The following is a 20389-nucleotide window of genomic DNA, read 5'->3' as shown; positions in this document are numbered from 1 at the left end:
TTGAAGAATAGAGACAGGCAGATTGTACAGGTTTGAAGACTATGCTTGGTAATTGGTTCACACATATTAATTACCCATTTTAAGAGGAATTATAGCCAACTGATTAGAAAGATGATGATGTGTTTTATTTATTTTTGTGCTCACAGAGCCAGACTCCGTAATCGCTGAGTTCTTGACAGAGTGTAAGAGCTATCACCTATTTCGGTTGACAAAATTCTACCAGGACAGACTAGAACAGGCGATTGAAGGAGGGGTGGATGGCGTCAGCTCATTGTTAACGTATAAGAGGATTTTCAGTGGAAAAGAACATTCGGTAAGTGGAAGGGACACAGGATGGGTTCCAAATATAAATAAATCACAATATTTACAGAATAACAGCGAAGGAAATGCTGACAGCCTCATGCTGTAATAGTGTTGAAGTTATTAATGGATCACAGTCATCAGTTCATCTGCAACAAGCCCAGACATGAAATGAGAAAAACACCAGAACCACAGATAAGAAGTCACTTGTGTCCGTAACGTGTGTCATAAAGAAATGTTAGCTTTCACAATTTTAACAAAATCTTCAATATTTTACAGCAGGAAACAGGATATCTTCCCATATTTATTCATAAACAAAAACAGAAGTTTCTGGAAAAGCTCAGCAGGGCTAGTAGCATCTGTGAAGAGAAACCAGAACTAACGTTTTGGGTCTGGTGATGCTTCCTCAGAACCCATATTTATTGTTTGTATCTAATTGTTCCGCCTAAACTGATCTCTTTTTGTTTAATTTTTAACCAAACTTTTCTGAATCATGCTAGTGTATTATTGATTTGAAAAGATCGAGTTGAATTTCTGCCAGACTTCCTTGAGCTTACATGGCATAATCCTATCTTCGACAAGAATAACCAGTGATTTTGCAAAAAAAAACTTTTTATAAAGACATTGCTCACAGTTTAAAATAAAGCTGCAGGTGCAATTCAGCTTCTACATCTGAAATGACTGAACAGTTAAATTAATCTTATTTCTCACAAGAAGGTACGTATGCAGAGATAGGACCAGTAACGAACCTACACTTCCACCATGAATCAGATTGTAAAGGGAGAATGACATTGAGTTCTACAAACTAGAGTACAAGCATATACGGATTCGGATAGACATCTTCTTAGCAACTTTAAAATTTTATATCACTAGAAATCTGTGTTCCTCTGAGTCTGTGCACTTCCTTACATCTCCCTACCTTCACCTGGTTAGTCGTGGCTGAGTTTGAATCTGGCTTGGTGGGATAGTTGGTGAGACAGAGATAGCCATGCCATTGAATGAGAAAGGAAGATGGTAATGTTGTCCCTTATTGCAGAAAGTGATCAGTTCACAATTCTGTGCGATGAGCATTACTTCCCACTTGTAAACCCAAACCTGGCTGTTATCCGGGGCTTGCTGCACATCGCTGAACACAGTTGGTCCCTGGATATGACACTGAGAAACTGTTACAGTGATGGACTGGAACTAAAATAATTGTCCTCCTGAATAACGACTGTGTGCCTTTGCACAAGGTATGAGGCCAACAAGTTAAGTGTTTTCCAGAAAAAAGGTCATTGACCTGACCATAATTTGGCTTGAGGGGCTGAATGGGCCACTTCTGTTCTTCACTGTTTCACTCCTGATCAAAATGTATCAGGGCCTACCCCAGCAAATGCTTACTGTTGTGAATACCCTGAGACAAAGTTGATGGATAGACCATCCTTGAGGGTGAAATGGCCTATTTCGGATCCCAGATTTCAGATTTTTTTCTGAAGAAGGGTCCACACCCGAAACGTCAGCTTTCCTGCTCCTCTGATGCTGCCTGGTCTGCTGTGTTCATCCAGCTCTACACTTTGTTATCTCAGATTCTCCAGCATCGGAAGTTCCTACTATCTCTATTTCGGATCCCATCTTGCCAGAAGTCGTTTACAGTATTCTCACCCATAGATCAGGATATGGTGCAGTGACTGCTTTCCAGGCTCAGAATAATTGGGGAATAACATTTACTGAGGAGATCCTTTCCTTCTCATTCACAGTGTTTATCTTTCACTCCACTACTCAATCTAACAATAATTATTCTTTGCAGGAAATCACTGAGCTCGCGGAGAAGGGAAACCGAGCGGACAGTTCCAAACTTCTCCTAGACTTGGTGATGGAGAAAGGCTGTCAGGCCCTAAGGGTGTTGTGGGAATCCTTTATAAACATGCGCCATAGGTTACCAAAATTGGATAAAATGCTGAAAGAGATACAGGAACATGGTACAGTAAAGTCTCATTATTTAATTACAGATTGGAGTATTTCATATTTTGCTGTAGTGTTACACAGATCTGAATTAATAAAATTTAAATAATCTGAGCAGGTTCTGATCCAATTTATTACATGGATATCGTCCGAAGTTCATCTGAAATACCCAGTCACCTGAAAGGTAATTAATGATATGGAAATCTGAAACCATTTTATTTCAGTTCTGTAAAACAGAATGTTTGACCTAATAAGCCATTTATTTGGAGTTTTTTAATATGATCATCTAAAGTTCAGAAGCTGGGAAACACGATTCCAGTTTGATGGATCATCCTTCAAATCTCAACTGTTTTCTATAGTTTCAACTTAGGATTTATACAGTTTCTCCTGTATTTGTAAATGTTTGGGAGTTGAATTATTTCATCAAATGAACCTGCTGATCACTGTTATGTATGACTTTTAGAAGGAGAATCCCAATGTGAAACCATGTACACATCTGGCAGGATCCTGTTCACTTAAAAGCCTATTTCTGTGCACTTGGCATTTGGAAATAATAATTTTGAGTCAGACATATTTAATTATGCCTTTCTGATAGAAAGCAGAGACGTGAAAATAAGTGAATTGAATACTTATTTTTATTGAATTACAGGATGTGGGTGTCTTTAGCCAGGCCAGCATCTATTGCCCATTTCTGTTTGCCCAGAGGGTAGTTAAGAATCAGCTACATTGCTGTATGTCTGCAGTCACATGTATACCAAAAAAACTCAAGGATGACAGATTTCCTTCCCTTAAGGACATTAATGAACCAAGTGAGTTTTGTTTTCAACAATTGATGATGGACACATGGTCATCATTAGTCTTTTAATTCCAGGTTCTTCATTGAATTCAAATTTCACCATTTGCTATGGCGGGATTTGAATTCAGGTCCCTAGAACATTAGCTGAGTTTCTGCATTAATAGTCTAGCCATAAAACCGTTCGTCATTTCCTCTACTGAATAGACACTAGGTCTATACCATGGAAGTTGCCCATTCAGCTCAAATGTTCTTTGCATACCCTCTCTCACCTGTATTCCCGTAACCCTTCTGTTTGTTTAGCCAGCTTCCATCCATGTATTCATCTGACCAATTCCTTTCACAGTGAGGTCCACATTCTACATTTCTCTGGGGTAAAGATGTTTTACCTATATTATCTTCTGGGTTCATTGGTGACCACCTTCATTTCCAAATGAGTATCTCCACTCACCTCCACTCTCCATCTATTCCGTCAATTAATCATACTCATGATATGAAATACGTGTATAATGTGAACCTTGCCCTTATCTTTTCTGGAGTGAAATGAGCCCTGCCCTATTCAGAGATAGTAGGAACTGCAGATGCTGGAGAATCTGAGATAACAGGGTGTAGAGCTGGATGAACACAGCAGGGTCTAGGCCCAAAACGTCAGCCTTCCTGCTCCTCTGATGCTGCTTGGCCTGCTGTGTTCATCCCGCTCTACACGTTGCTATCCCTGGCTTATTCAGTCTGCCTTGATAAAGATGACCTTCCACTTCTGTGAGAATTTTTTGAACCATATCTCTTTCATGTTTACAATGCGGAATCTAGAACATTACTATAATGTGGTGTAATTTGTTTTTAATCTAATAATGTCTTAACCATTAGAGGAAAGTTATCACATTTGTAGTAATTTCTCTGGTTAATAATTACCAAAACTAAAAGAATTGAATCTTTTTCTCAACGATCCGTTTCTTTCAAGTGACTTTTTCATGAACTGGGATTTAATTTCTACTCAAATCTAGATTGAATCTGTGCACTAAATGCAACATTTCACTGTCTAGTGAAAACAAATTAAGACTTTTTATTTTCCTTCGACGTTAGTGTAACTAACATTGAAAACCACTTTCTGACTGTTCTAATTGAAGGTGTTCAGCAGAAACATAAGGAGACACTCCGTGCTCAAACAGAAACACTAAGAGTGAACACTATCCTAATAAAGGAGAAGGAGAAGATTTTCCAGCTGATTGATCAATATGCTGAGCTAACGGTTATTTCTACTGTTCGAGAACGGACACTTGTAGAACATGAACTGCTGGCAAGAGGCCGAGACCATGAAGAGTGGAGAGAGAAACATCTCCGTCATGAACTGGAAAAAATCCGAACTGATCAATTGTTCTACAGCAGCTTTTCCCACAGAAAATCTAACTCTGGGAGTTCAGCGGTAGTGAGCGGAGTCCCAGGAATTGGAAAAACAACAATTATACAGAAGATTGTTTATGACTGGGCCATTGGGAAAATATACCCACAGTTTCAGTTTGTTTTCAGTTTTAAATTTCGGGATTTAAACACTATTAACTGTGAAATAAGCCTGAGGAACCTGATACTAGATCAGTATCCTTACTTTGGGAATGTTATCGGAGATGTCTGGAAGAACCCAGCGGGCTTGCTGTTTATATTTGATGGTTTGGATGAATTCAAGGACAGTATTGATTTTTCTGACAGTCGGAGAAGTACACAATCTCCACTCATGTGCACTGATCCTGAACGCTACTGTGAAGTGTCTGACATTGTGTACAGTTTAATCCAGCACAAGCTGCTCCCAGGATGTTCAGTTCTAGTGACCAGTCGTCCCACTGCATTGCGTTTGTTGGAAAAGGCTGAGATCAGTGTCTGGGCTGAAATCCTGGGATTTGTTGGTGATGAGAGGAAGGAATATTTCAACAGGGTTTTTGAGGATCAGATAGTTGCAGCAGCTGTTTTCAAACACGTGGAGGAGAACATGATGCTGTACACCATGTGCTACAACCCTTCGTACTGCTGGATCCTCAGTCTGTCACTGGGTCCCTTTTTCACAGAAAAAAACAGGAAACAGCAGCAAGTTCCCAAGACCATCACCCAACTATATTCCTACTATATTTATAACATTCTGAAAAACCATGGCCGAGAGATTAAAGATCCCCGTAATGCATTACGGAAGCTTGGGGAGATGGCCTTCACAGGAGTCTCTGAGAAGAAGCTTGTGTTTAGGAATGGAGATTTGATCCAGTACAGCCTACAACCTTCCCAGTTCCTGTCTGGATTCATGATGGAACTCTTGGAGAGAGAAAATTCTGTCCACAGTGTGGTTTACACATTCCCGCATCTCACCATCCAAGAGTTTGTAGCTGCACTCGCACAATTCCTGATTGCACATCCTAAGAACATTCAAAACCTCCTGCGTGAAGCCCACAGTAAAGAGGATGGGAGATTTGAAATATTTCTCCGTTTTGTTGCTGGTCTCTCCTCTCCACAGTCAACTCATCCCCTGGAGAATTTTCTGGGTTCATTTCATCATCAAACAACCTGTGACGTGATTGAGTGGATGAAGAAAACCCTTATCAGATTGGCTGGAAGTGGAATGGGTAGCACTGGGAAAAGAAGCCTCCTGACAATGTTGCACTGTCTATTTGAGTCTCAGAATAAAGCACTGGCTCAAGCCACTGTGGGATCTGTGAAAACACTTAATTTTGATGAATTGCGACTGACTCCTGTTGACTGCGAGGTCCTCTCTCATGTCATTGGGTTCAGTGATTCAATGAAAGAGCTCACACTGCAGAAGTGCTATACTCAGTGTGAAGGACTTCAGAGGCTGGCATCTGTTCTACACAAATGCCACATCTTGAGGTAACTGCTTGGTTAGTACTTTCATTGTTGATAAATTACTTACGATGTTGCAAAAGAATCAAAGAAAGCACCTTTTTTTTGTTCAAGAAAAGGAGGCTGATTCAGAAAAATTTCAGAAAGTAAGGCGAGTATAAAATGCTGAGGTGAAAAATAAGAATGATGCTTTTGCTAACCAGTTGTTGGTGTGCTTCATGGATTCTTGTACAACTTGACCATGGAAATGAAATGAAAAGGAAAAATGTGGTATTTATTCACAAGACTAAAATATAGATATTCTAAGGATTTTAAACACCAATGCTGTGAAAATAAATTTTAAATGCAATACTAATAATTTAGAACATCAGTTTTAAGCTGTACAGATCAGAAGGGAAGACAATGCAAGTGTCATCAGAAATAATACACTGGTTCTTTACAAGCAGTGGAAAATATTTTAAATTGAGATAATTACATAAGTTGGGTATTTGAAATTAATTATTCATGTCAATCACAGTTCAGTAGAAGAAACTTGCTGTTTTAACAACTCCAAATCACCAACTGTCCAGCACACTGACAGGATCTTGCACATAGAGGACAGTCTCTGATAAAATTCTCAATGTTAAACAACAGGATTTTCTAACAACTTCCATACGTGAGCACCTGCTGGGAGTTGGGGACTCCTAGAAATTCCCTTGAAATATAACAATAGCTGCACCTGCAGTAAATATGCAGCCTGTTGAATGGTGAATAAAGTGGGAAACTAGAGATCAGCAATATTTCAACAATACAGTAACAGAGAGTAAAATTTCTTTCTTGCGTAAGTAGAATATTTTTAGCAGCAGATAATATGGTTTCATAATATTATTCACCATGAAACAGTATGAAGATGAAAATGATGTGCAGTTATATAGTGCAAGTAATTGCTGCTTTATCATTTAATTCATGGAAAATTGTGCTGTTGTCATAAATTCCCAGATTTAGGAACATCCAGAATGAGAGAGATTTCCAAAAGTTGGTAGAGTCAGTCACTGAGCCTCTGACGATTAAATCTGATTATCGAGGATTGATACTAATGTGAACAGATAGAGAGGTTCTCTTCTGTCTCTAATAAATGTGGTTTTAATTTATTTTCTTATGTATTTTCCTTTTAGAATTAGGCCTTGCTGTTTTCCCCAACATTTGTACTCGTGAAATTCAATTTTTAAATGACTTTCAAAAACTCTCGAGGATTAAAACAAAAAGCTTGATTTATACAAACAGGCGACTGGGGAATACATCACAAGCACGTATGCAAGCACAAACACACTTGTATACGGACACAGCAAAGCAGGAAGAGAAAAGGAGGAAACAAAGTTAAAAAATATGAGTCACTTTAGAAAATAAGATGTTTGGCATTGATTAATGTGAATTTGAGTCCAGTAATTCGATGTCCAATGATTGTTTGCAGCTAGCTAGTAGCAGCTCTGCTGGTGAATTACAGTTGAAGGTGCAGCAATAAAATTATTTTATGTGAGGTATTAGTTTACTTTGCAGGCTATATAGGATTCTCACCAGAAATAAAACTTTTGAGAGACTATAAACAGTTGATGTATAACTTTATGAATTAAAACTCTAACAGCATTATAAAACTCTCCCTATACACACAGACACACCGTCAGAATTTAAAAAAAGGTGTTACTGATGGAGGGGAAAAACATGAAGATAATACAATAGCCCTTCTCCATTGAGTTCACTGAGATGATCTTTTGCCAGGACTTGCTGTTCTTTAATCGCTCTTCTCTAGGTTCGCTGCCTTGCAGGAGGCACTGAGTGACTGATTCACAAATTGTAAAGTCTCTGAGTTCTTGTTTAAAAGTAAAACATCCCAGCGAATGGTGATGAAAAATAAACTGGTTTTCCTCAAGCTTCAAGTATTTTCCAGTGCAGAGAGAGACACACTGCCTCCCCTTCAAGAGGTCTGAAGACTTCTGGCAGTGTCATTCACACCCACAAGCTGTTCAGCTCCCCAAGAGCCAATGACACATTTGATGGCAGACATGTGACCTTTGTCATCCACAAACCAATCAGCTACTTGTTGCAGGCCAAATCTTATTTTGTACACACCCTGTGGGACCAGCCTGTCTGCAGCCAATTGTCCTCACTGATCAAAGCAGCAATGTAAATGCCACTTACAAATGAGTGTTGGAAACTTGCTTCAGAGTGCTGCAATCCCTTCCATAATTTTTGGTTTTAACACTGTCCTTTTCCTATTTCAGCCCCCAATCAAAAATACAGGAAAAAAACAAAAGATAATACTTGTATACTTAACAGAAAAGCAAAACCTGCTCCTGTTTTTCAGCCTGCTGGTGAAAATTCAGTCCCTATTAATGCATTTTTCACTGTCTCTATGTTTAGATTGAGTGATAATAATCTGGGAAACTCTGGAGTGAGATTACTGTGTTCTGCTCTGAAGAATCCAGACTGTAAAACAGAGAGATTGGAGTAAGTAACAGAGTGAAAAGCTATTCATAATAACTGGATATCTGACATTGTTTGTTATCATTGTCATGAGGAATAGTGTAATCTATAATGTTATATATCATGGGTATTTGTAATAGTATTAAAATGGACATGGGACAGGATGCAACAAGACAATATTGCATTTGTTGTTGGTTATAGGAACACCAAATATTGAGATCTAATGCTGTAATATATGATTGGATCTGTATCAAATTCCAGTTGCAGACAAGGGAAAGGTGAATTGTATTACTTTATGGCCTTTCTATCCGTAAGAGCTAACTTTTTAATTGTAGGTTAATGATCAACTGTGAAAAGAGTTAAGTGGCTGAATCTTACTTTCTTTTGTATCAGTGTCAGTTTCATCATGTTTCACAGAGGCTTCCTGCATCTGGGACCTTGTGAGTTTTCTTGTGCTATCATCCCAATCTTTCCTCATTGCCGACTTAGTCTGCCCTATAGTGCCCCTCCTTTCTGCTGCTAGCCCAATTTCAACACCTCTCACTGCCCGCATATCCTAGAGAGGTCTGGCATCCCTTGCCAAGCTTTAAAATAATTGTGCACCCAGAAAAGCAGTGTCAGTCCAGATCTGTCCTTCGTGGATCCTGACATCTGTCCCGGACATAGCAGGTAAGGGGAATTTGGCACCCTGCTTTACAGATAGGCAACTGAAAGTCCTGCTGAATGGGATTGTGCAGAAGAGGGCCCTTCTCTTCCACCAGACTGACAGAGTAGGCCACAACACCAGACCCTACCACCCTGGTCTGAGGATGCCACCTGGGTCAGTATGGTCTCAGCAGTCTGGAGGAATGCCCTGCACTGTAGGAGGAAGGACAATGATTGTTCCTGATCCACTACAGTAAATGACACAGCCTACTCTCTGCTTCCTCATACTCACTGTGTCTCTGCTACTGCATGCACCTCACACCCATTTGAGTACTCACTATTGCATGCACCATCTTCTCTCACTCGCTCTTACTCACCCAATCCCTCCACATCATTAACCTTGCATGGCCTCTGTGCTGCCTACTCAGAAGACTTCACCACATTTTCTTCACCATTGCGAGCGGTGACAGTTGTGCCACCTGCTTTCATTTCCCTCAATCCATTCCCTTCTCTAATTTCAGGAGAAAACGACCAAAAATAAGGCAGAAAGATTCAAGACAGGTGGTGGCCTGCCCAATATTCATCTCCTTTCCCCTCATGTAAGGAGGACCCTGACTCTGACCACTCCAAGCGGCTGACTGTGTCCAAGCTTGTGGACTGGTATTAGAGGCTGTCTATGATTCTCCTTTGAGTGTGTACTGACGACATGTAAATTTCCTTGCTGTATTTCTGCTCTAAACAACAGGGCAATAAGCAGTACTGTAAGCTTTGTATCTTTGGCTAAAGGTGCAAAGTGCAACAAGGCAAGGCAAAACAGGGATGCCGTGAGCATCTGGGTAGGCTCAAACTGATTGCACACTAAGAGGTAATCTGGTCCGAACTATCAGCTTGGTGCCTGTCAGTGAGCACAAAGTGTCTTTGCAGCAGCATTGCAATGATAATCTCTGGTGGACCCCGAAATGCAGCTTTAAAGGGCAGAAGCAGATTGTAAATGGATCAGAGCTGTGCCATGTTGGTGCACTTACGTAGGCTGGTAACAAAGAATGATCACTATTAATAGGCATTTTATCATTTCATAATGAGAACGTCTTCTCGACACCTGGAAAATTCAACTAGTCAGATGTCAAGATAGGCCTCGTTAGACATCACATGTGACTTTTCCAGTTTCCCACTATGGCCGGCATTGTTCAGGCCACTATAAGATTCTGTTTTAGTGCTGTGACCTTTATTCAGAACTGGTAAGAGCTGGAGATGTAATTCAGTTTTCATAAATAACGTTTGCGCCAGTCAAATACTAAGCATTAACCATCTCCAATAAGAGACAATTTAACCACTACCCTCTGACATTCAATAGCGTTATCATCACTTAATCCCCCACTGTCAATATCCTCAGGGTTACCAATTGACCAGAAGGTCAACTGGATTAGCCACATAAGCACAGTGTCTTCAAGAGCAGGTCAGATGAGAGGAATACTGCAGTGTGTAACTCAACACCTGACTCCCCAAAGGCTATCCACCATCCACAAGACAGAAGTCAGGAGTGGGATGGAATACACTTGCCTGGATGGGTGAAGCTCCAACAACACTCAAACTTGACAGCATCCAAGACAGAACTGCCTACTTGATTGGCACCATATGCACAAACATCCACTTTCACCACCATCAACGCTCAGTGGCGGCAGTTCTATTATCTCCAAGATGCACTGCTGAAATTCACCAACGATCCTGAGACAGCACCTTCCAAACCCCGACCACTTGCACCTAGAAGGACAAAGGCAGCAGAAACACCTGAACAGCACCACCTGCAACTTCCCCTCCAAGACACTCACCACCCTGACTTGGAAAGCTATTGCCATTCCTTCACAGTCCCGGGGTCAAAATCCTGGAATTCCCTACCTAACAGCATTGTGGGTCAACCTACAGCAAGTCAACGAGAGTGGTTCGAGAAGGCAGCTCACCGCCACCTTCTCAAGGGCAACGAGAGATGGGCAATAAATGCTGGCCAACCAGCAATGCCCAGTCCCATGAAATAATAAAAGGAAATGTACTTAGGCAGTGAATGCGGAGAGGGAAGATAAAGCAAAGTGGAATATGAGTAATAGAAAGCAGAAAAGGAGAAATAACAAAATCCAGATGATGCAAAACAAAAAGGAGATAAAGTATTGGAAGGCCTGAAGACATGAGTCCGAACTGTGTCCCCACTGTAGAAATGGGCTGAGGGCTGGGATTTTTGTAGAAATGGCTGCCAAGCTGGTTGAGGGGAAAGCACAATGTTTTCGTTTTGGAAGTCGATATCACTGGAGGTGGCCTGACTGACAGGAGGTCATGCTTGAACCAAGTGGGAAGGTAACTAACCCTCTTAAACAGGCAATTAAGTGATTTCACAAGCTTTTCATTTCCCTTATAAGGAGGATGCATACATACAATTGAGCATAGAATTTAACTGTAAGGTCAGTCTTGCAATTGGCAGCCATTGCTACAGGTAACTTGATTTGGCAACAGTTTGGCATAAAGACAAATTGTCTGTCACAGTGGGGGCACTCTGAGTGTCCTCTCTGACTTGGTATTTATATTGGCTGATCCCAAACCTCTTGTCTCAATCTGTCCAGCTATTTGCACAGCTTTCTGTGGATCCTAGCTCCTTGCTTCTAGCCACAACATCCAAAGCAATCTCATCATCCTGCTGTCATTAACTCATATGGAGTTAATCCATTGCCCTGCTGAGTGTTGCCCTAAGTTCCATTTAACATACATGGCAGCAGATCTGTCCATCTCTGTCATGTCCTCTGTCTGGCTTTAGCTAATTCTCTATACATAATGTCCGATTCATTCACACTACCATTCCTAAGATCTGCAGACGCTGGGTTCAACAAAACCATTGTTTGATTCCCATCAACTTACAAGCTTCATAAGAACTTAAGAAATAGGAGCCATTTGGCCCCTCAAGACTGGCCTGCCATTCATAAGATCATGGCTGATCTGCTCCAGGACTCAAGACATCTTTTGTGCTAGCTCCTCAGAGCCCTTAACTCCCTGATATTTCTCTGGGAAAATAAATTCCTTTGCATTTCAGTTTTAAATAAATTTTTCCCTGTTCTCTAATGAAGTCCCCCAGTCTGAGATTCCCCCACCAGTGGAAATATATTCTCAACATCTACTCTGTCAAGGCCTGAACCCCTCCCCGCCCCCCAAAAAATCAACTTGTACATTTCAATAAGACACTATCTCATTGTTTTAAAACAAAAGAATAAAAGCATAATCTGTTTTGCTGTCCTTGGTGAGCGAACACCTTCATCCCACAAGTCAGCCTAGTAAACCTCTTTTGAACTGCCTCCAATGCTGATATCTCCTTTCTTAAATACGGGTATAAAACTGTACACAGCACTGTGGGTGTAACCTCACCAATGCCCTGTATAGCTGTTGTAAGACTTCCCTAATTTAAACTCCATCTCCCCCAGCAATAAAGATCAAAATTCCATTGGCTTTTTTAATTACTTGTAGCTTCTTAATCACTGCTTAATCCTTAAAACTTCATCGTGATCTGAATCCATCTGTAACCATATTCCCCATCTAGGGGATTACCTCTTATACTATTATTTGAGTGATGGGTGGGGGTTAACATTAACGTGTGAAAGAGGCTTCACCCACATTGCAAATAGGTCAATAATGACCAAACAATAAATCTTTCCCTGGCTTAGTTGGGGGTGTTGGGGTGGCGGGGGGTGAGGGGGGGTGGGGTGGTGGGGGTGGAGGGGGGGATCCTGTGGAATATATTTGTAACTGTTCCCAGATATCATTTGTTCGGGCTGGTACAAGATGGGGACCTTGATTAACGTTCCCAGGTTCTACTGAGCATGTACCAAGCATCGACATCATGGTTTGCTACATCTCTTCCCATTCCTTCCTACCACAAGAATCTACCCTTCCCCCTCAACGTGTCTTCCCTCCTGTGGTGTGTATTTCTGTGATATGCTTAGGTTTTGCTGAATGCAACATGGTGCTGCCACCTTTCCTCTCTTCACCAGACTTGTCGGTGCCTTTTTGCCATTCCTTGTTCTCCCATTGCTTTTTATCCTTCCTCCTCTTCCACATCCCTCTTTAAATGAAGGATATTCTATTCTAAATCTACTGTATACAATTCCTCAAACTCGATTGCGCTGCTGTTACTTATTGCTTGGGGGTGTTGCGGCTGTTCACTCTGTGCCACATCTCCCCGTCAGTTATCTAACCGGATAAAGTTTGTTCCCTTCTGATGTGCTCTAATTATTATCCCTGTTGCCTCTAGTGGTCCACAAGCAGCTTCTTCTAGTTCCCTAATTACTGTCTCATGCTTAGATCTGTCTCTCCCTAAGTTATGCACACCCCTTCCCTCAGTTCCATGCTACTGTATAGTTATGTAACTACTCAGAGGTACACCTACTGTATGTTAGCCTGTCGAGTGTGGTCGCACATTAATTGTAGTAATCTGTACCCGACATTTTGATTTGTTTTCAAAGTGTTACTTTTTATGCCCACAGCTTATTGCCCATGCCTAGTTGCACTTGAGAAGTGATGGTGAGCTGCCATCTTGAACCACTGCAGTCCATGTGCTATAGGTAGACTCACAATGCCCTTAGGGTGGGAATTCTAGGATTTTGACCCAGAGATACTGCAGGAACGGTGATATATTTCCAATTCAGGATAGTGAGTGGCTTGGAGGGGAACTTGCAGGTGGTGGTGTTCCCATGTATCTGATGCCCTTGTCCTTCCAGATGGAAATGGTCAAGGATTTGTAAGGTACTGTCTAAGTATCTTTGGCAAATTTCTGCAGTGTATCCTGTCACTAGTACTCACTGCTGCTGTTATGTGTTGGTGGGGGAGGGAGTGCATGTTTGTGGATATGGTGCCATTCAAGTGGGTTTCTTTGTCCTGGATGGGGTTGTGTTTCTTGTGTGGTTGCAGCTACACCCATCCAGGCAAATGGGGAGTATTCCATCACACTCTTGACTTGTTCCTTGTAGATGTTGGACAGGTTTTGGAGTCGGGAGGGGAGTTGCTTGAGGTAGTATTTCTAGCCTGAGACCTGTTCTTGTAGCCACTGTATTTATATGATGAACCCTCTTGAATTTCTGGTCAGTGGTAATCCCCAGGTTGTTGATTGAGAGTGACACCATTGAATATCAAGGGGCAGTGGTTATTAGTCTTTTATTGGGGATGGACATTGCCTGGCATTTGTCTGCCGTGAATGTACCTTGCCACTTGTCAGCTCAATCCTGGATATTGTCCTGCTCTTGCTGCATTTGGACATGGACTGCTTCGGTACATGAGGAGTTGCAAAAGGTGCTGAACATTGTGCAGTCGTCGGTGAATGTCCCACTTCTGATCTTCTGATGGAGGGAAGATCATTGATGAAGCAGCTGAAGAGGTTGGGCCAAGGACATTCCACTGAGGAACTCCTGCAGAGATGTCCTGGAGCTGAGATGACTGACCTCCAGAAACCACAACCATCTTCCAATGCGCCAGATATGCCACCAGACAGCAGAGATTCCCATTAATTCCAGTTTTGTTCAAGCTACACAATCACTCAGTCAAATGTGGCCTTGATGTTGAGGGCTGTCACTCTTGCCTGACCTCTGGAATTCAGCTCTTTTGTTTATGTTTGATTCAAGGGTGTAATGAGGTTATGAGCTGGTGAATCCTAAACTGGGCGTCACTGAGCAGGTTATTGTTGAATGGGTGCTAGTAGAAGTGAGCTCATCAAAAATGCTATAACTATTGACGACACCTTTTCATCACTATTCTACTGATTGGGAGTAGACTGATGGGATGATACTTCACCAGATTGAATTTGTCCTGCTTTTTATATGCAGGGCATGCTTGGGCAGTTTTCCAGATGGTTGGGGTGGGGTAGATGCAGTGTTGCAGCTGTACTGGAATGCTTGGCGAGGGGTGTGGGATGTTCTGGAGGGACGTTTGCAGGCCTGTTCCTGTTGTCAGCATGTTGCCAGGGCCCGTATCCTTTGCTGTGTGTCATTGTCTGCATGCATCCGTCAAACTTCCACAGAGCATACAGTAGCCTTCATCAGTAGGAAGGAGTTTCACTCTCAAAATACAATTGATCTGTGACTCTAAGGTTTTGGAGTTGATCTGTGACTGCCACAAACAAATTCTTCAGGACTGTACAAGCTCCCGCAATACCTACACATTGTGGCAATCCTGGGTGCTTGACTTTTTCAGGCTCTCTCTTTGCCAACAAGGCTTGGTACTGGATGACAGGACATGATAATTTAATAGAAATGTCACTGAACTAGTAGTCCAAAGCATGTCCATCATTTACAAGGCTCAAGACAGGAGGATGATGGAATGCTGTTCACTTGTCTGGATCATTACAGTTCCAACAACACTTGCAGCTTGACCTCATCCAGGGAAAAAAGGAATCCACTCACTCCATCACCAAAGTACTGTGCTAGGTCTGTGAACTGCATAGAAAATGCACTGCTGTAACTCATGAACATGTCTTCCACTTCGGACACCAATATCTCGCAAAATCCCTGGAAGAACAAAGACAGCAAACATATGAAGGCAGCACCATCTGCAAGTTCCCTCCATCTTGACTTGGAATCATTTCGCTGTTCTTTTGCTGACACTGGATCAAAATCTTAGCCCTACCTTCCAAACAGCACTGCAGATGTACTTACATCAGGTGGACAGCAGCAAGCCAAGAGTAGCTTACAAATACTTGCTCGAAGACAATTAGGATGGGCAACAAATGCTGGCTTTGCCAGAGAGGCATAAAAGAATAAACAACAGCAAGCTATACTCACTGGAGTGTACATGGGCCAACGTACATCCGTGTGGAATACATGCAGAGGAGCCAGACACCCAGAAAAAGTACTGTGTTCTGTGTAATCTGGAGCTACAGTGGGAGAAGTTTCAAACAATGAGGAAAGCCCTGAGTTCTGTGCCACCTTGAACAATCAGGAGTGGAGTCATTGTTAACCAGAGACTACATAATGAAGAGCCCCAGGGACCACAGTCAAGGCAATGTCAGATGTGTGCAAGGGAGGCTTGAGATTCAGTAATTTTAACTGAGACTGACCCTCCCATCCGTTTAGTGTAATATATTGTCAGCCTTGGTGCTGTTCTTTGAATGTCTTTACTATCTCTTGGACCGCATACAATATGAAACACAGGAACTAGAAATGTTTTGATATCATTTGGTGCTTTTCTTCTCAACTCACTGTTTGCGGGAGCCAGTGAACTCATAAAGACCCAGTGGTGTGCAAAACTGAAAGTTTTAATTGTCATGTACCCTCTCAGAATTCATTGAAAATGCCTACACAGCAAGGTGACATCGAATAACAAAGTGTAGTCATGTGAAAACTAAGGGCTTCAAGGTGAACTTTTGAACAAATGCTTGTAGATGCTGCAATGTTGTACCTCTGCGCTGTCAGCTGAAGTGGTCTCAAGGTGCTGATCTCTTTCCTCCATGGATTTGAATAACTCTGGCTGTCCTCCAGCTGCCCAAAGCCTGGAGAATGCTGATAACCTGAAAGCCTTCATCACAGATGCTGGTGTCATATTCAGAAGAGATGAGGACTTGCTAGCTCACTCGGAGTGCCTGCGAGATCCCAATCACCCACTCAGATTCTACGGGCAGCTGCTACTATATCCTGTCAGGGCATACTGGACCCTCCTTACTCACCCTGAGGAGTCCAAGCTTATTGAGGTTCAAAGCTGCTGCTGAGGCTTTGCCAATGGCTGGACGGGGATGTTTTTTCCTACTAATTTCACTTACATTCTCGGTCACATGTCAGGCCTTCAGTTTAACTTTGTTACCCCTCTAGATGACATCAGCCCATTGATCCTTTCTTTCACTGCAACCAGGTGCCCTTTGCCTGCTCACCTCCTCAGCAATCTCAATCCGTACTAGCCTGCGTTGACTTTGTTGATCTTCTCCTCCAGTCTTGATAGAACAGAGACTGTTTCTGTGCCAAAGCAGCCTGAAGGAGCATCAGTGAATCAGGGAGCAACCTGAATCTACCTGCGACAATTTCAGGTCTTTGTTAGTAGCCAATGATCCTTGGCTGCTCCCTCCAGAACTGCTGTTTGAAAGTCCTGCTGACTGTTTTTAAAAATGGTCTCAGCATTGCCTGAACCAGCACATCCTTTGCCCACACTGAATGGGCAACTCTCCCCTGCCTGCCGGCGGCTGTTCATTATCCAGCTCTGACAATATTGCATTCATGACTCTGCCTACCCTGTACATGTGGCCCCACCTCCTGATTCCAGTCCTGTTACCAGGATTTTGTAGCTTCCAGTAATATCATGGCCCTTATCTTCAATACAAACACAAACTCCATTCCTGCTCCACTGACTTATCCCATTATCCTTCCTACTAACTTGGGGCAAGAACATGAGGATGCAGAGGTTCTTTTTTGCACCGTTATCCTCTTGTCATTTCATCGCTCCTGCATTTCCATTTTGTTCTTTCATTCCCTCCAGTTCCCCTCCCCTTTCTTTGAAACTAACCCCTTTCAATTGTTGCTATTTCCTGTTCTGATAAAAGCAGATGGCACTAAGACATTAGTTTTACCATATCAATACAACTTTTCTTCTAAATCAAATTTTGAGGACTTTACACTGTACATTATTATTGTAATCAAGAACTACGTTCTCATTTTACTCATTTTATTCTCACTGATCCCTAGATTGGCTCTTAACAAACTCACAGATTCCTGTGCCGAGGATCTTGCCTTTGCTCTCAGTACAAACCAGTTATTGACTCATTTGAATCTGAGGAATAACACCTTCACAGGCCGAACTGCCCGGATTCTCCTCTGCCTCATACAGACCTGCAAGAGTCTACGGGAGATTGAGTGAGTATTCATGTTAATTTTTGATAAAATACGTAAAGTATGAATGGGATTCATTAAATTTTAAATAAGTATTATTGAAATATAAACTCCAGTGAGATGAAACGAAAAAGATTTATTTATTTACAAGACTAGAATATAGATATTCTAAGTATTTTAAACACCAATGCTGTGAAAAATTATCTTCACAATACTAGCAATTCAAAAAATAAATTTTAAGTTGCACAGATCACAATGGATCATGACTGAAATATGAGAAGTAACACTTTGGTCCCTTAGAAGGAATGGGAAGTATTTTAAATTGAGACAACTACATAAGTTGTATTTTTCAAGTCTAATTATGGATATGGATCACAGTTTAGTAAGATATTGAAGCCTACAGTTTTAAAAACTCCAAATCACTAAAATGTCCAGCACGTTGATAGGATCTTGAACATAGGGGATAGTCTCTGATGAAATTCTCAATGTTAAACAACAGGATTTTCTAACAATTCACTCCCATACATGAGCATCTGCCGGGAGTTGGGGAGTCCTCAAGATTCATTTGAAATGTATCAACAGCTGCACCCGTAGTAAATATGCAGTCTGTTGAGTGGTGAATAAAATGGGAAACTCCACTTCCCTACAAGCCAAGAAAACAGTGATATTTCAACAATGCAATGACAGAAAATAAAACTTCTTCCTTATATAAAATTCAGTGAAATAGATTTTATAGCAGCAATTAATATGGTTGCATGATATTACCCACCCCAAAATCATTAGATTAAAATGACATGTGATTATAAAGTACAAGGAATTGTCGCTTTATCATTTAATTCATGGAAAATTGTGCAAATCTCATAAATTCCCTGATTTAGGAACACTCCAAAACCTGGCAGGGCCAGTCACTGAGCTTCTGGAGATTAAATCTGATCATCGAGAATTGGTTGTAATATGATGGGAAAGAGAGAGTTAAATTAATTTTACTGTCCTCTTTTGTCTGGGAAGGAGATGGTTTTTGTTTATTTTCCTTTTGGAATTAGGCCATGCTATTGGGGGAGACCCCAATATCCATGTTTGTGAAGTTCAATTTTTAAACGACATTAAAAAACTCGAGAGGATTAACACAAATAGCTCTGACGAAGATTCATCTGGACTCAAACATTAGGTTGCTTTTGCCACCTGGATGCTGCCTGACATGATGCTTTTACTTGCCAGGACTAGCTGTTCTTTGAGAAATAGTCGGAACTGCCGATGCTGGAGTCTGAGATAACAAGGTATAGAGCTGGATGAACAAAGCAGGCCAGGCAGCATCAGAGGAGTAGGAAAACTGACATTTCCTATTTCTGAAGAAGGGTCCAGACCCAAAACATCAGCTTTCCTGCTCCTCTGATGCTGCCTAGCCTAGCTGTTCGTCAATTGCTCTTCTCTAGGTTCACTTCCTTGCAGAAGGCACTCAATGATGATTGACAAATAATAAAGTCTTTGAGTTATTGGTTAAAAGCAAAACCTTAGAGCAAATGGTGATGAAAAATAAACTGGCTTTCCTCAAGCTTTAAGTATTTTCTACTGCAGAGTGACACACTATATCCCCTTCAAGAACTCTGAAGACTTCTGGCAGTGTCGTTCACACCCACAAGCTGTTCAGCTCCCCAGGAGCCAATCACACATTTGTTTGCAGACAGATGGCCTTTGTCATCTACAGCTGGTCACAACTCCACAAACCAATCAGCTACTTGTTGCAGGCCAAATCTCATTTTGTACACACCCTGTGGGACCAGCCTGTCTGCAGCCAATCATCCTCACTGATTGAACAAAGCAGTAGTGTAAATGTCACTTACAATGAGTGTTGGAAACTTGCTTCAGAATGCTGCAATCCCTTCACAATTTTAAGGTTTAACAGTGTTCTTTTCCGATTTTAGTCTACAATCAAAAATACAGAAAAAACAAAAGATAATACTTATACACTAACAAAAAACCAAAACTAGGTCCTGTTCTTCAGCCTCCTGGTGAAAATTCAGTCCCTATTAATATATTCTTCACTCTTTTTAGCCTCAGTGGTAATAATCTTGGAGATTTCGGAGTGAGATTACTATGTACGGCTCTGAAGAATCCAGACTGTAAAATAGAGACACTGGGGTAAGTACCAGAGTGAAAGACTGTTCACAGTAACTGGATGTCTGACTTTGTTTATTATCATTGTCATGAGGAATAGAGTTATCTATGATGTTAAATATTATGGGTATCTGTAATAGTATTAATATAAAACAGTGGTAGTGAAAATGGACATGGGCCAGGATGCAAAAAACTCAATATCACGTTCATTCGTGGTTATTGGAACACCAGATATTGAGATCTAATGTTGTAATATATGATTGGATCTGTATCAAATTCCGGTTGCAGACAAGAGAAAGGTGAATTGCATTATTTTATGGCCTTTCTGTCTGTAAGAGCAGACGTTTTAATTATTGATTAATGACCAACTGTGAAAAGAGTTAAGAGACTGAATCTTACTTTCTTTTGGCTTAGTGTCAATTTTATCATGTTTCATAGAGGGTTTCTGGTTTCTTGTGTTTCC

General features: G+C 41.3%; 1 protein-coding gene across 2 annotated transcripts in view; it reads left to right on the top strand.

Moving 5' to 3' along the window:
* Positions 1-215: 215 nt before the first annotated feature.
* LOC109938485 (NACHT, LRR and PYD domains-containing protein 3-like) overlaps positions 216-20389 on the top strand; it is a 34595-nt gene continuing 14421 nt past the window's right edge. The window contains exons 1-6 of one of the 2 annotated variants that reach the window (XM_048620829.1): positions 216-313; positions 2087-2258; positions 4162-5899; positions 8270-8356; positions 17668-17835; positions 19864-19950. In XM_048620829.1, the coding sequence (XP_048476786.1) occupies positions 2153-2258; positions 4162-5899; positions 8270-8356; positions 17668-17835; positions 19864-19950 (2186 nt within the window). In that variant the 5' untranslated portion in view covers positions 216-313; positions 2087-2152. Of the gene's footprint in view, positions 314-2086; positions 2259-2359; positions 2426-4161; positions 5900-8269; positions 8361-17667; positions 17836-19863; positions 19951-20389 lie in introns of those variants that run through there. The other variant, XM_020536893.2, reaches the window with a different exon arrangement.

The sequence above is a fragment of the Rhincodon typus genome, chromosome 48, assembly GCF_021869965.1.
Source record: "Rhincodon typus isolate 14 chromosome 48, sRhiTyp1.1, whole genome shotgun sequence".
NCBI lineage: Eukaryota > Metazoa > Chordata > Chondrichthyes > Orectolobiformes > Rhincodontidae > Rhincodon > Rhincodon typus.
The sequence above is the reverse complement of the archived record's forward strand: the minus strand, read 5'-3'. Positions and strand labels throughout refer to the sequence as shown.